This window comes from Meleagris gallopavo, chromosome 21, assembly GCF_905368555.1.
Source record: "Meleagris gallopavo chromosome 21, MGAL_WU_HG_1.1, whole genome shotgun sequence".
NCBI lineage: Eukaryota > Metazoa > Chordata > Aves > Galliformes > Phasianidae > Meleagris > Meleagris gallopavo.
Window position 1 is genome coordinate 3,916,100 of NC_139424.1, and position 14,939 is coordinate 3,931,038.

Below are 14,939 nucleotides of genomic sequence, written 5' to 3' on the forward strand. Positions count from 1 at the left end.
CAGGAGGAAGGGCAGCAATCTGAAGGCTCCGCTTTTGGTGGGAGGTTCAAGAAGATGAGTAACGTTCTGGAGCTTTGTAAAAACAAAAAAAAAACACAAAAAAACTTGAATTCATTTCCGTTGCTATAATCAAAAGCCAGCTTGCTAAATTTAGCAGTCTCCTATAGACACTGGGCTTGTGCTAGCAACAGTAAAACTATTTTTCCTTAAGTGCAATTTGTCACCTCCCCCTTCTGAGTTAGGAGAAGATAAGCTTGTATTAATGCTGTTGATTTATTATTACACAAGTATGTCTCATTTTAATCTGTTATTGAGTTCATTGTGATTCAGTGCTGGGCTCGCATGCCTTCCGTGATGGAAAAACAGCGCTGAGAACAGCACAGACTCAGCTCTGTCTCTTCTCCTTTCTAAATCTTCAGTCCTCTGCATTTCTTCCCCCAGACTTCTCATCCCCCCACAGCACACAGGGGCAGTTCACAGTTCACCATATGAATTTGGGAATTGCTCCCAGCTGAGACCATATATTACAGCGTGAGGAGATGCCGCTGCCCCAGAGCTCTTTATGTGGGATTTTTATTTCTTAAGTTCAGCTAACAAGCACTAAACGCATTGAAGAAGGCTGCAGTGAGGTTTTGCTTTCTTTCATCTAGATGATTCATTTATTTCTACTGTGTGCTACCAAAGCACATGCGCTATGGGCAGCACAGCGGTTCAGCAGGAACTCGGCCGGGAAGCACCGTGGTAGCAAAAGTTTGTTTTCTCTTCAATAGCTTCGTGTACAGAAGCGACGTGAAAAGATCTGCGCCGTGTTTCGTTTTTATTTAGGTCAGAAGGATGACAGTTGGATTGATTTTGAGGTGTTTTTAGCAGGCATGCTGAATTAGATGTAGTAAATCACAGCATCGCACTGTGCTTTGGGTTGGAAGGGACCCCAAAGCCTCCTGGTCCCACTGCCTGCACTGCACAGGGCGCCCACAGCCCAAAAGCATTGACACTTACATTGGAAGGAGGGAATGCTGACTGTAACGATATAAATCTGTACCTGTGTTCCTACATGCAGGTGTGCTGGTGGTTAATAACACAGCTGCGTGATAAGTAACGGTAGGCAGAAGGTTTTGCAATATCTGATGTCCTGTCAGCCTGGCCCTGACTCACCTGTGGTCAGTATGGATCTGGGAGGAAAAAATCCCTTTTCTTCTTTTAATATTTAAGACGGAATTATTCTTCTTCCAAACTTAGCCTGTCTTTAAAGCAGTGTACTTATATTTGGGACGATTTTTCCACTCTACCTCATCGCAGTTTTGGAACTGGGCGCCCATCCCTGCAGACCCCCAGAGTCAGGCTGGAGGGCTGTGAGCACTGATGGAGCTGTGGGTGTCCCTGTGCTCTGCAGGCAATGGGACCAGATGGCTTCTGGGGGTCCCTTCCAACTGCAACCATGTTGTGACTCTGTGATTCTATGATCCCAGTCATTTTTAGTGGCTGCACTGTCCATACGTAGCAGGACAGAATCCCCCCGTGGCACACTGGGTTTGGGCTTCTACCTGTAGCTCAGGTAGGATGTGCTGATTCACACACAGCTCCGCTGGTGGTGGAGGGAAGGTGGAAAATTACCGGCGCAATTATGGTTTCACATTAAATACTCCTCGTTTAAAATCCACCGTGTGAAGCATTAGTCTGTGTTTGAACTGGTGTTGTTAATTGGACCACAGCACTCGTAGGTGCCTTTTCTGCAAAGTCACGGCCCATGTCATTAGCTTCTCATTAGGCACGTTAATTTTTTAAGGCTCATAATAATTCCCTTTTTTTCAGACGCTCCCCATTTTACACCGAGGTTTTAGTGATCAGCCTTTCATTTGCTTGGAATTGGCTCTTTCCACAGCTCTCCTACCTGAGTCATTTTTGTTTGAATGATCTTTTTTGTTTCCTAGCAACTCCGGTTTTAAAGTTCCGAATTGTTTCTGTTCAGTGTCTTTTGTAGCCAGTGTTAACTGGCTGGTTTATAAGTGACAGAGAGGTTTCAGCATGGTTCTGTGCATTCATCTGTGAAGTCAGGTTAAAAAAAGAATATTTTTAAATGTTATATATAGTCTGTGTGTTTATATATAGACATATATATGTATATATGTATGCAACAGTTCTTCTTTTGCACAGCTGATTCTTTAAACAGTTGTGAGGTAGCTGGTCTGTTTATACGTTGCTGCATAAGCCCAGGGTAAACTTGCTAGCTTTCAGTTTATTTGAGCTTGGAAGAAGCTGAAAAAAGATTGCATTCAGATTTGTTCAAGTGAGCAGTGCCACAGAGCAAAGTGGCAGCCGCAGCAGCGCAGCCATGGGACACCTCTGCCAGTGCTCCACTTTCCTCCTGCCCAGAGGAGCAGAGTTTATCCCCACCAGCACAGGACACAGCATGAGCCCCCAGATGCTCAGTGGTTACTGGGAGCCACACTTTGGAGCAAGGAGGGGATTTCCACCAGCAGTTGGGCTCGCTATTCTGCAGGTCTGAGGATGCTGCCCAGCACATCCTGTCTCATTTTGGGGCATCTCTTCCCGTTTCCATCCTGCAGTGCATGCCCTGCTAACCTCCCCGAAGTGTGAGCATCTCCCTCAGAATCACAGCACATGTGTTTTGCTCCTCTCCTCCTCGCAGCTCGGAGCCCACACCGAGGCAGCCCTTCACAAATGGAATATTTTTTCACTTCTTGCTGGGTGGGTCCGTGCGCTGAAAAATAGGTCAAGAACAGTAATCTAAATCTACTGCTAATAAATAATTAAAGCTAATGGAATTTGCACAAGATCTGGGAGCTGAAATATTTCAGAACGCTGCGGTGTACATTCGGCGACTGCAAATTGGGATTTTTTATTTATCATTGTGCAGCGTTGAAACCTATCTATAAATGTCCCTTAAAAATCCAAATCTTTTTGTGCAGGGAAATACCCACATGTTACTACATCCAAATAACTACAAAGTAATAGAAAATGGTTAACATCGTGATTCATTCTTTAACGATCAGATTCCAAGTAAATACTTTAGCACCCTTAAGCAATAAGAGCTTTTATATCTCATTAAATCGTAGTTTAGCTTGAGCAATAAATGGTTTGCTTGTATGATTCAATTTGTCTTATATTTTAGGAATTAAATAAGTCATGTGGGCTGCTGCACGGTGCCTGTTTGGACAACTGTCTGGGATGTCAGTTTCAGAGCAACGCTAAGTGAAAGAATCAGAGACAAAGCCTTGTTTCCCATATTGCACCTCCATGCATGTGCCCAGGATCTCTGATGGAGGAGCTGCAGATGCTGCATTTCTTTGCAGCCATCCCATTTCAGCAGCAGGCAGCAGTGGGCCGGCACATTGCCCAGAGAGAGGGGCTGACAGGAGGGCTCCTCCTGGGGCTGTGCCCTTCCTTCTCTGTACGTGGATTGGACAGATAACGTGTGGTCCCACAAAGCAAACCTGTGTGGGCTGTCCTGTTGGGCTGTTGGTTTTCCACTGCTTGGTTGGTTGGTTGATCATCGCTTCGCAGCTCTCACAGGGAGTGCCTGGGGTTGGGGGCTCAGCCTCACCAGGCCTGAGCTCCTCGTTCTGTGTGGGCTAACGAGGAGGGAATGCAAAGGGATGGGATGTGGCAGTGCGGGCAGCTGGCTGGGGACAGGGCAGCTCGGAGATGTCAGCCGTGCTGCAGGTGGCTGTGGCTCACAGGGACGTCTGCCCTTCCCAGCACAGCTGGCAGCCCATGTTGCTCTCAGGGAGGCGATACATGGAGCAGATCATGAGAAGTGTGGCCACAGGCAAAGGAAATGATGTTGCCCATTTCTTTTGGTTTGGTTTTGTTTCACAGCAGCACGATAGCTGTGCAGATGATGAAGGTGCATGCAGGTCGAGCTCAGCTTCCTGCGCTGCTTTATCAAACCAGGGTCAGAGGGCTCTTGTTGTGACATTCAGAGATAAGCGTTTGGGAAGTAAATGAGATCGAGAGTCTGAGGGGAGATCAGAAGATGCTGTGCAGCTTCAGACCTCCAGTAAATTACCAGCACGGCGTTGGTACCCTGACCACTGATGTGTCCTTTGTACTGCGCCGTGTATTGAGATAGAGAGAAATAATGCAGTTGTGTGAACGATGCGTTTGTCGCCCAGGTTTTTCCCATAGATTTATTCTTGGCTTATTTTCCACAGAGTTATTTTTAATGCGAATGGAAAGGGAGTTAAAAATTGTTTGGATTCGGATTTCATTGTGTGGCTGCTTAATCAAAATATAAACCAGTTGTTTGTGCTCCTGAAAAGAGGAAAAGGCTGCATTTGCTTTCAGCTATCAGATTTGATTCAGACAATGATACAGCATCTTAATTCATCATCTCTGCTTCAGATATCGAGTTTGTCTGTGATAGAGTCTGGTTCAGAAAACAGCTCCATCCCAATACATCATCTGCAGAGAGGGAGACCGAGCACGCTCGGGCAGCACGGAGAAGCAGGCGGATAACGCGATTGTATCGGAGTGCTCCGATACGGCCCTGCGTTGTGCTGATAAATTACCACTTGTTTTCATGTTCAACTGCATGTATGGTTGTAGCTGCTCTGCTGGGGGGCGGTGATGCAGGCTGCATGTGAGCTGAGCACCTTTCCTGTTCTGATCGCAGCCCAAGCGCTGAAGGCCAGCACACTCGAACAGGCACTAAGTCACACGATGTCCTTGCTACTGGCCCTGCTCGCTCCCCCGGGCCCAAACTTAACGTCCTTCCTTCTGTTCAGTTTAGTGACAAAGAAGGTAAAATTCCATTTGATGTTAATGTCGGATTTCAAGACCGAGTCCGATTTGGAAATTTTCCAAGCTGCCAAAAAGAAATCTCACCAGCACAGTGTTTGCTGGTGACTTGTGGCATATGTGGTTCTGATTTCTGCCTGTTTATTTGCACTTCCCTTTTGCTGTGAGCTGTCTGGAGATGGATGCTGTTTAGCTGGGGAGAAGCAGGCACACAAGCGGGGCGCAGGGGAGGTGTGTTCCTTGGCCGTGCTGTCTGCCAGTGACCTGCATGGCAGATATGGTTATCTTACTGAACAGCCTCGCGGGGCTTTGCTGTCTGTGCAGGCAGGTGGGCTGGGTGCCCGTGCTTTGGCACTGGGAGCAGAGCTGGGTACATTGCAGCTGTGCAGCAAGACTTGGGGTTGGTCATGGGTTAAACCTCCTCTGTTTCCACTTTCATGAAGTGCTGCTTTGCCTGAGTGGTGTAATTTTCCCCTGTTTTATGAAGTTTAAAAGGATGCCAGCGTCCTGACTGTACATCGTGTGTCTCACTTTATATTTCAGTGTGCATTAAGATGTTGGCCCCAAATACAGGCATTTATTTTGCCACTGATGGTTTCGTGTTTTCTTTGATGGCATCATCATCGGGCTACAAGGAAAACACATTACAAAACGTGCAAAGCTTCCTGGCCTCCCCATGTAGTCAGGAGATGGGAAAAGCTGCTCAACCTGCTGCTCTGCTCTGGGAGAGGCGTTACTGACAGGCAGTCGTGGTGCACACGGACAGCACTTACCCTTTTTCTGTCCCAAAACAGACGACAGAAAATATCAGGAAGCATTAAGGTGTAAAAACAGAAGCGTTTATAGGTTTGGTACGGAAGAATGAGCTTAGAAAGCAGTGACATTATCCTGAGCTTGATGGGGATTAGCTGTGTGGTACTGCAGTAACCAGGAAAGCAGTGAAATTTGGCCAATCATTTGTCTTTGATAGCTTCATTACGTTCAGCCCCCTAAGCCATCTCTCAGGGAGTGCAAGAGCTCCTGCTTCTCCAACTCTCTCTGCCACTTGTCATTTAAATGACAACAACCACTTCTCCAAAAGCCTGCTTTTCCTTCAGCAAATCAGACTAAAACCAGTGCTGAGGGTATTTTGGTGTGTGGCTTGATGTCCAACTTGCTGCATGACTTTAGATGGAAACGTTATTGCACTGGAAAAGAGAATGTCCCAGATTTTTATGGTGACCCACTTTTCTGACCGGGCCATCCATCCTGGGTGACCAGCCTCAGCGCTGCCCTGCTGGAGCCATGCAAGGCCAGGGCCTTGGGCTGCGCCTCCTGCACTTTCTTTCAGGCTGTCGATGTGCTGTGCAGTTACTGCTTGTGCCTCAGCAGTGGAATATGATGGCAGAAATGGAGTCACAGGGTCACAGAATGGTTGGGTTGGAAGGGAACTCACAGCCCTCAGCCAAACAACCCCTGCCATGGGCTGGGTGCCCCCCTGCTTCAGATTGCCCAGGGCCCATCTGTGGCCTTGGGCACCTCCAGGATGATTTCTGAGCCAGGGCCTCACCGCCCTCTGAGAAAAGAATTTCCCCCATGTCTAACATAAGTCTCCCCTCTTTTAGTTTAGAGCCATTCCCCCTTGTTCTATCATTGTCAGACTGTGTAAGAAGTAAGAGCTCAGTTTCTTGGCTGTGCGTAATGGAGAGGGTCTGCTATAAAGTCACAGGACCTCACTCTGCTGGCATGCACATGATGGTATTTCTGAGAATTCGTAAGAAAATGAGACCTGAGTCAGCTGAACAGTGGAGCTCCTGAGAATTTTATAGAAGATGTAACTACTTCTGCTGCCCTATCTTGTGTTGGTTGCTGAGTAAAACTATGCTAGAAACTTCCAGATGTTTCTGTAGGCAGCATTTTAACGCGTTCAGTAGTATGATGTGTTGTAATTCTGAAGAAGAAATACTTGAGTTATACAGAAACCAACAAACAATTCTCTCATCTTCAGCGTGGCTATTTCCAGTTCTCCAATGGCTGAAGTCAGAGCAGTCTTGAGAGAATAACAGATAAATCAGACCTTGTACAAAATGACGGCACTCCTAGCTGGAGTGATGGTCCAGTCATATTTCTTTAAGCCTGGCTTCCACGTGTGGGATAAGTTCAGAGGTGTAGCTGCTGTGTAGGTAGATAGAGGCATTTGCTGCTAATCGTATTAGTGTTTCAGCTGAATGATGAGATTGGAGACGTTCAGTGCTTACCTAACATCAGTACAGTTTTGTTAATTAATACTATTGCAACACATACAGGTATGTGTCAAGCTGGAAATGCAGACTTGTTCAAATTTAATTTTAGATGTACTCCTACTTTAATCAAAGCTCCCACAAAATGCAGCCACGTCTTAAGTAGTATTCCAGACCCGAAAGCAGAGTTAGAGATAACTTGACAACGACACATCCTTTCACATTTGTCTGATGGAATATTTTCTTCTGTCTTCCAGGACCTGCGCAAACAGGTAGCTCCACTACTGAAGAGTTTCCAGGGAGAGGTAAGAGCTTCTGCTTCTCTTCATGCTTTTGTTTTTGCTCCACATGATAGGTGTGCCTACGGCCTGTCAGCACGGCCAGGCCAAGATGGAAGCTGTGAACAGGGAGCATTGAAGGGGTTCTTCATGCCCTGCTGGCATGCATGTGATACGTTGCATTTGTGCTGGACAAGCTAAACTCATCCAGTCCCACTGCATTTAGTAAGCGTTCTGCTGTGACACAGGTGCACACGTTAGCTCGATATGCCTCGGTGACTTGGTGGTTTGAATGCTTAATGAACTCAATGTGATGTATGTGTGCAAAACTATGAAGATATCACACATTGTTCCAGCTGTAAAAGACTTTGTTTTAGCTGTATTTTAGAGGGCTTGTTGGAAAACTCAAAGGTGGCAGGTGTTGGTTGGAAAACCAACAAAGCGCTCACAGCTCCGGGCCTGGCTCGTTCCTTGGTGTCTCTTCACACTGCTCCATGAGAAGTGCACGATCACAACTTTAAAAGCCAAGTGATGTTATTTTGAAGAGTTTCTATACAAAAAGGCAGCTGAACCACTCACAGAATAGGGCATTTTAGCACTAAGTGCAGGCCGGGCGGGGGCTGTTGTACTCCTTCAGGACAATGTGTGGAGTTTGCAAGTTCCATTTCTCTTTATCAGTGCCCGGGTGAGGTGGGGTTGGGGTTGGTGCACACTTTGTGTTCTGCTGCAGAGCTCTGCTTTTAAAGTCAGCTCAGTCACAGCAGCAGCATTTTGTCAATCTGTAATAAGTTGCTGGCTGATTTTGTGCTGTTGCACTTCCCATCAGCGTGCAGAGAAATTCAGGAGCGTGTTTTCAGAAGCCTGCCTAGAGAATTAAGTACACAACTCCTATTATCTGTAATGAGGGTTGCATTTCTGATTGCTTGCACATCCTGCTGAATACGTATCCCAAATAAGCAACAATTTCTCATCTTAAAAGCAGCGTGGAATTCTTAGTTTACTCTCCGATTTCCCAAGTACTGCTATAAATAAATAAATAAGTAGAACAACTTTGTCCTTGATATACCTAATAGCAATCTGTGAGAACAAAGAATGACTTGTGTGAGTCCATTTGCCAGTAGAAATTTACACTTCAGAACTGCTGTGCTCTTAAACCTTTTCACTTTAGTTTCAAGCTTGCAAAGCACTGACTGAAGTGTATGTATGCTTTCAGCACTGTTCTTTAATGAAGGGAATGTCTGAAGATCAAGTAAGAACCATAAATCCAAGTTTTGCTACAGTGAAGGAATATACTGCCATTATCCTCGCCTGTTGAGGCCTTGGCGTGGCTCATACACACTCCTCCTGCATAGATATCTGCTTCACTAATGTAAGAGTGAGGTTTGTGTTGGTATAAATTCAATCTCATGAAGTCTAAGAGTAAAATTCATTGGTAGAAATCCCCTCTTACTGAAGTGAAGCACACATAAATCACAATACTGTGCTGATGAATCTCATATCCAGTGATTCTGGTTTCTCTAATCTGTACAGGCTTTCAGAAACCTGGAAGAACTGATCTGATCATGTTTGGTCTCTTTGTTGTTAAGGCTTTCTGAAGGCTGATGAGCTGAATGCTGCAGGTGGGCCAAAAAGAGGTTCCGTTCAGCATGTAGGCTGTTCTCCATTTCAGATCCAACGGAGACACCTTGCCTTACACTGTGAAATTATCACTCTGCCACAGAAGGGAAGTAGCTTTTGCAAATCCCATGTGGGATGCCATGTTTTCTGTAGGCTCTGGGCACTGAGGGAGAGCCAGAAGATGAGAACGTGCAGTTCTGTAACAATCAGAGGCACACACTAGCTTTACGTGGCCACTGCTGTGCTCTGGCTGAGCCCTGGGCTGCCTCCCCAGCTCCTGCCTCACCTCCACACTGCTGCTGCAGTGAGCCCTCAGGAGCACGATTTCTTTTTTCCCCTTTTTGCTGGCGTTGTTTTCTGCCAGGTCAGTGGCTGATGCAGCTCTCTGCAGGCTCTGCTGGATTGGCAGAGGCAGCAGGGCAGAGCCGAGAGCAGGAGGTGCAGCTGGGCCAGCACAGGTTGACTTAAACTCTCCTTGAACTGTACAAGCCTGATGTGACTTGGAGAGGTTGCCTTAAACTCAGGTATTTAAATATTCTCCTGAGCATGCTTTATGGGACATCTGCTTGTAAAACTGTGGCTAGTTCACTTTTTAAAATAAACGCACTGATCAGTGCAAGCAGTGCTGCTTCTCAGTTTGGAGGTGGATATTGACACCTCACTACCTCTTTGTTTTCCTTTCGTATAATACAAATTCATACAGAAAAACAACCCAACCTACAAACCAGAACGTTCTGTGTTCTGTGGATGTTAATCTCAATCAAAAGAAACTTTTTTTATCATGATGGTTGAAGTAAAAGCGTTATGAAACGAAATCTGACCTACTACTGATGTTAAATCTCATGTTTGCTTGCTTCTCATTCACCTGAGGATGCATCTTAGTCATGGCTTGTTCACAGTGTGCTGGGTTAAACACAAGACAGAATTGGAGGTCTAGGAGCTTTATCATTCAATCATAAAATCATTATCATTTCCACGCTGACAGCAGCCCCCAGACGAGCTGTTCCTGCCCCTGAGGCTGTTCTGCATCGCCGTGTTTATGGGAGCTGATGGATATTTGTCCAAGAAATCTTAAAAATAAAACTTTACGTTCTTGGGCTATATGAATTTACAGGACTGACGTTGTGGTATGGAAATAAAATGTCTGAATCCGTATTTGTGAAGTCATCAAATAGATATTTTAAGGCTGGGAAAGGATTTCCTGAGGTCATTAGCATTCTTTTCATGTGGCATAGCAGTACTGTCCAACAGTAATGCAGTAATCCCTCATTTGGAGAACCCTTTAAGGCATGGGCTCCAAACAACGCACCAGGCTTCATTTCTGTAAAATCCATTTCTCAGATTCTTCTCACAAAGCGAGCACTTCTAAGAGTGCTGCCGTTCTGATGAGACCACTCCGGCTCCCCACTTAGCTGAATTGCTCTTTAAACTATTAATTTGGTCAGCAGCATAATTTAATAATTTTCCATATGCAGACAACAGAAGCTGAAAATGTGTTTGGTGTGCTGGAACTACTAATCACGCCTTTGAAGCAGCACTGTAATAATGCGTGTGCCTACAGAACTTCAGGCGTACTTTCCTTCTGTGTTTTTCAAGGAGTGCTCCTGAGCTGATATTCACCCCCTTTAATTTCCTTATGTTAAATTTACAAAGCTAATTAATACAATTTCTTTCCTGTAGGTTCGCTCCATGATGGCTCAATTAGAGTAGCAGTAGAACTGTGGTTCAATATTCAGGCCAGCTTCATAATTGAAAACACATTTTCTTCTCAAAAGCTGCAGCTGGTTTGGTTCTGCTCATGCAGAAAAGGATATAACCTTGCATAACATAGGAAATGAACGGTTGAGAGAGAAGCCAAATTCAATTTCAGTCAGATATTTTGAGGATAAGTCCGTGATCTATGGAAGCAAGGGAATGAAAAGTGTGTGTATGTGGAAAGCAGCGTATTCAGCACTCTATTAATCACGGCTAGCCTGGGTGCTGTTGTGTGCTGTTGCGTTAGCGCTGATTCGAGTACAGAGGCTGGAGAGCAGCCAAGCACTCCAGAAGTTAACCTCTTAAAGACCCTGAGCTGCTTTCTGTTGAATAAATGTAATTTTGTGGTCAGAAATAAATGCTTGTGATGTAGCAGGAGCTTTGAAAACAACAGCGTGGCAAAGCTATTACAAATTGCTCCGTGTTGTGGAAGTCAACAGCACACATCAAAATTCAGAGCTCATGTCGAGGCGATCCCATTGCAGCCACCCTCCCATGAAAGTCCCATCAAGCCAAGCCATGTAACAAAATGGAGTCAGCCTGGTATTTTTGGTGGTAATTGTTCTCTTCCTGGGACAGATCTCAGTGACTGGGGTAACAGACCAAGTCCCAAACCTAACAGACCCCAGTCATACACAGGGCACCTTTCCGAAGCTCTTGCAGGTTCATCTCCATCCCGTCTGGTGTGCAAAGTCCTACAGAAACAGGCATCGCTCCCGGGGTAACTTTGTGGAGGGGATCAACCCAAATCCTCTTATTTTTATATAATTGACAACGTGCTGAAATTCCTGTTGGCAGCTGGTGGGCTGTCTATATTAAGGCTTGCTGTGCCGCTGCCACGCGTTTGGGTGAAATGCTAACAGTGGTGGGAAACTATTTATGCAAAATTCAGATAGGCAGCACTGTTTCAGTTCACAGTGTCAGAAGTATCTTCTCCTCCCCTTAAAAAAAGAGAGCTTGAAGTGTGCTGGAAGGAATGGGGATGGGGGGGCTCTGCAGGGCCGGATTCTGCCGAGCATTATCATAATCCAGTCCCTGCTTCTCCAAATACAGAATTACTCCTGTATTTAGTGCAGAATTACTGCAAGGCTCTGCACAAGCCAGTGTCTGGTTTTGCTTTACTGTAGTAAAGCAGTGGTGATTTTTAATAGGGGATCCCAGTATAAAACATGAGCAGAAGATTGCACTTTGGTATTTACAGGCAGGTAGATTTTGCACAGAGGCAGCTAATGAACTCGTTGTTCCAAGGACTCCGCTGCCCTAATTTTAAAATAGTTTATAGAAAGGTATGGGACATCTATGAGAGAGAAAAGTGATTGCAGAGCCCAGGTCATTGCTACTGAGGCAAAAGGCTGATGGGCAGGGGAAAGCTCCTGCTCCCTTTCCTGCTCCTCCTGTTGTGAAACTGGAGGTGAAGCAGGATGGCACCGGTTGACACCGTGTCCTCCTTCCTCCCCCTTTGCTGTGCTGTGCACTGAGTTTTGGTGTGCCCCTCGCTGGGCAGGTGTCCTGCATGCTGCCCTGTGCTTGCACAGAGCTTGGAATGAGGATGGAAGATGTGTCCTCAGAAGCTACTGCCTGCTCGTGCTGAGGGTGCTCAGCGTCCCCTGGCGAGTGCCACCCATTCTGCACTCACAGCTGCTTTTGTTGCCTTGCCATGGAAGAACTGAGCTGCTGTCATATTCACCTGCAAAGTGTCTTCTCTGCTTCCTTACTTCCTGATATTTTTTACTTTTTTTAGCACTTTGAACCCAGTTTGCCACCCACACCTTGACACGAGTTTCACGCCATTCCCAGCCCATGCCAACACAGGACTGCCGCTGGCAATGTCCTTGCCCGAGCACCATTACCCACCTCCTCCCTTATGCTGAGTCTAGCAAATGTATGAGATGAGTCAGTTCAGTTCGCCAACACGATGGAAAATAAATTTTCTCTCCTCTGTTGCTTAGTTTTCCATTGAGTCAGTGAGCTGAATCACGCTCCGGCACTGCTGCGATTGCTGGGTCTGATGCAGGAGGAGCCGGTGGCCCGAGGCAGGAGGGAGCCGGGCTGCTCCCTTTGTGCCTGCTCTGGGATGGGTGAGGAGCAGAGTGAGAGCATAAACTGAGAAACGCTGCTCAGAAATGCAGAGAGAAGCGTGGAGGAAGGCATGCAGGTTATGGAAGGATGCAGGGGAGGTTGAGCAGTAATCACAGATCCACCGCTGCAGGAATCTGAAGGCAGGGTGGCAGATAGGAAAAGCCGTTTAAACAGAGCTGTCATTCAGCTGTCAATATCTAGAGGCACACATTGGGCTGGGTTGGTTTACTGGGAAGGCAGATCAAAGGCTAGAGAGCAACAAGCAGCTGTCCAGGCAAGAGGGAGCTGAGCTTTCCTCCAGGGCCGGCAGCGTTGTTTGTCTGGGAAGAGCGGGATCTATCTGGGCATGAAAGAAGAAAAGGTTTCAAGGGTTCAAGGTTGCAGCTGTTTTGCAGGAGCAGAACTGAAAAGCTGAGGGATCTGAGTCCCTCTTGAGGCCCTCTTGTTAATGTGAGGTTAAGCACGGAGCTGGGAGGTCTGCGTGATCCCACCATGCCTATCCCAGGCAGCGTACCTGTGCAGCACCCAGACAGCTGGGATGGGAGCTGTACCACTGAGCAGGCCTCACTTTGGTTAAAGAATTTATAGCACAGCTAGAATACACACCATATGCTTTAAGCAGCTCCACAGGAATCATTTCTTTTAATTTTGCTTCAAAAATATTCTAAGTGTAGCAAGGAGGAAAACAAAACAGCATTTTTAATTTTACTTCTGTCAGCTGTGAAACATCCAGTTGTCCTCATGAGTTCTGTATGTTCACTAATTCTCCATGTAGGCACCTGTTGGTGCTAAGAATGGCAATCAGGCCAACTGCACACAGACACTGTTTGCTTCCTAATGCATGCACAGAGCACGTTGTAGGGCTGCTCCCATACACCACCACAGTGACTGATGCTCTCTTACGTGAGAGAGGTGAGCTCTATTCCAATGGCTTGAAAGAAAGAATGGTGCCATTGTGTAGCGCCAGGAGTACCTGCTATAACCCCTGTTTGATTCGGAGACAAAAATAAGTTTACATTAATAAGTTATTGTCATGCTTTTCCCTTTGTTTAATGTTTCTTGCAATTCTTAATGGCACTTCAGTAGCTCAGAAAAACTGAAGTCAAATGAAGAAACTTTGTAATGCAAAACAATATGAGGGCTGTGTAGGAGAGCGATGGGCTGATGGTTGGACTGGATGATCTTAGTGGTCTTTTTGTGTCTTTATGATTCTGTGAGTAAAGGCACCTATTTAGTTTAAAATTACAGCAGCAATATAAATTTTGGTTTAAGTTGATTATTTTTACTTGCTGCTTTGGTTCCAGACTGGGAACAGGAGAGTAAGAGTTGGTATCTTTTATATTAAGGTTGTTAATGAGAGTGAGAATTGCAGCTGAAGAGCAGCGATGATAAGAGCTGGGCCTACAGCATTCCTGTTTGGCATGGTGTTGTGTTTGAGACTCGATATGGGCGTGCAAGCTCTTCGTGCTTCACGCAGATCACTGAGGCGTCCTGCAGCTCTGGGAGCAGCTCGGTGCCGGAGCAGCAACTCCTGACAGCACTTGACCTGGAAAAACTGTTGGTGGAGGGAGGGCTGTGCCCAACGTGGCGTCTCACCGCGCTCCTCCCCACATGGCCCCAGGGAGGTTGTGAAGATGAAGGGTGTGTGAAGGAGGGAGGATTCCTCGCGTCTCATTTCTGTTATCTCCATGTAGCTCCAGTGGTATTATCAAGACAAATAGTATGCCAGAACTTAAAAGTGAACATATGTTTATGGGGGTGGTAGGGAATACAGAGGTCACTGTTGTTTCTTTCTAGTCACAGAAGACATAATGGGGCCTGGTTCAGATAAATTAAGATGTGGAGCTTAGCTCGTGTCAAGATTGCACTGGTGTAATTATAAGTTGACTTCTTTCTGGGTCCCTCAAGTTTTCAAGAGTCAAATAAAAGTGTTCAGCAAGAGTTTTCTAATGTACTTGTAACTGTTGGAGTGTGATCTCTGTTGGCTCCCGAACCAATTTTACTCAGATTTGAAAAGGTTTCAGTGAGCTTCCAAACACTTATTTCCATGTCATTTCAGTGCTCTGCTTCCTTTGTCACTGGACTTTATTTATATCTTGCTATTTTGATGACCTTCTCGTCCCATATCTCCTTACGCAGCTGGAAGCTGACATATGTAATTCATTTGTTATTCTAGTTAAAGTTGTCATAGTGCTTTCTTTAAGATACCAAGTAGTTGCAGAGCTCATTT

At 45.9% G+C, this 14,939-nt stretch overlaps 1 protein-coding gene across 6 annotated transcripts in view; it reads left to right on the forward strand.

Moving 5' to 3' along the window:
- Window positions 1-14,939, forward strand: part of CUX1 (cut like homeobox 1) — a 226,856-nt gene that overhangs the window by 78,655 nt on the left and 133,262 nt on the right. For all 6 annotated transcript variants that reach the window (XM_085240899.1, XM_085240894.1, XM_085240895.1 and 3 more), the window contains exon 3: window positions 7,238-7,285. In XM_085240899.1, the coding sequence (XP_085097025.1) occupies window positions 7,238-7,285 (48 nt within the window). The remainder of the gene's footprint in view (window positions 1-7,237; window positions 7,286-14,939) is intronic.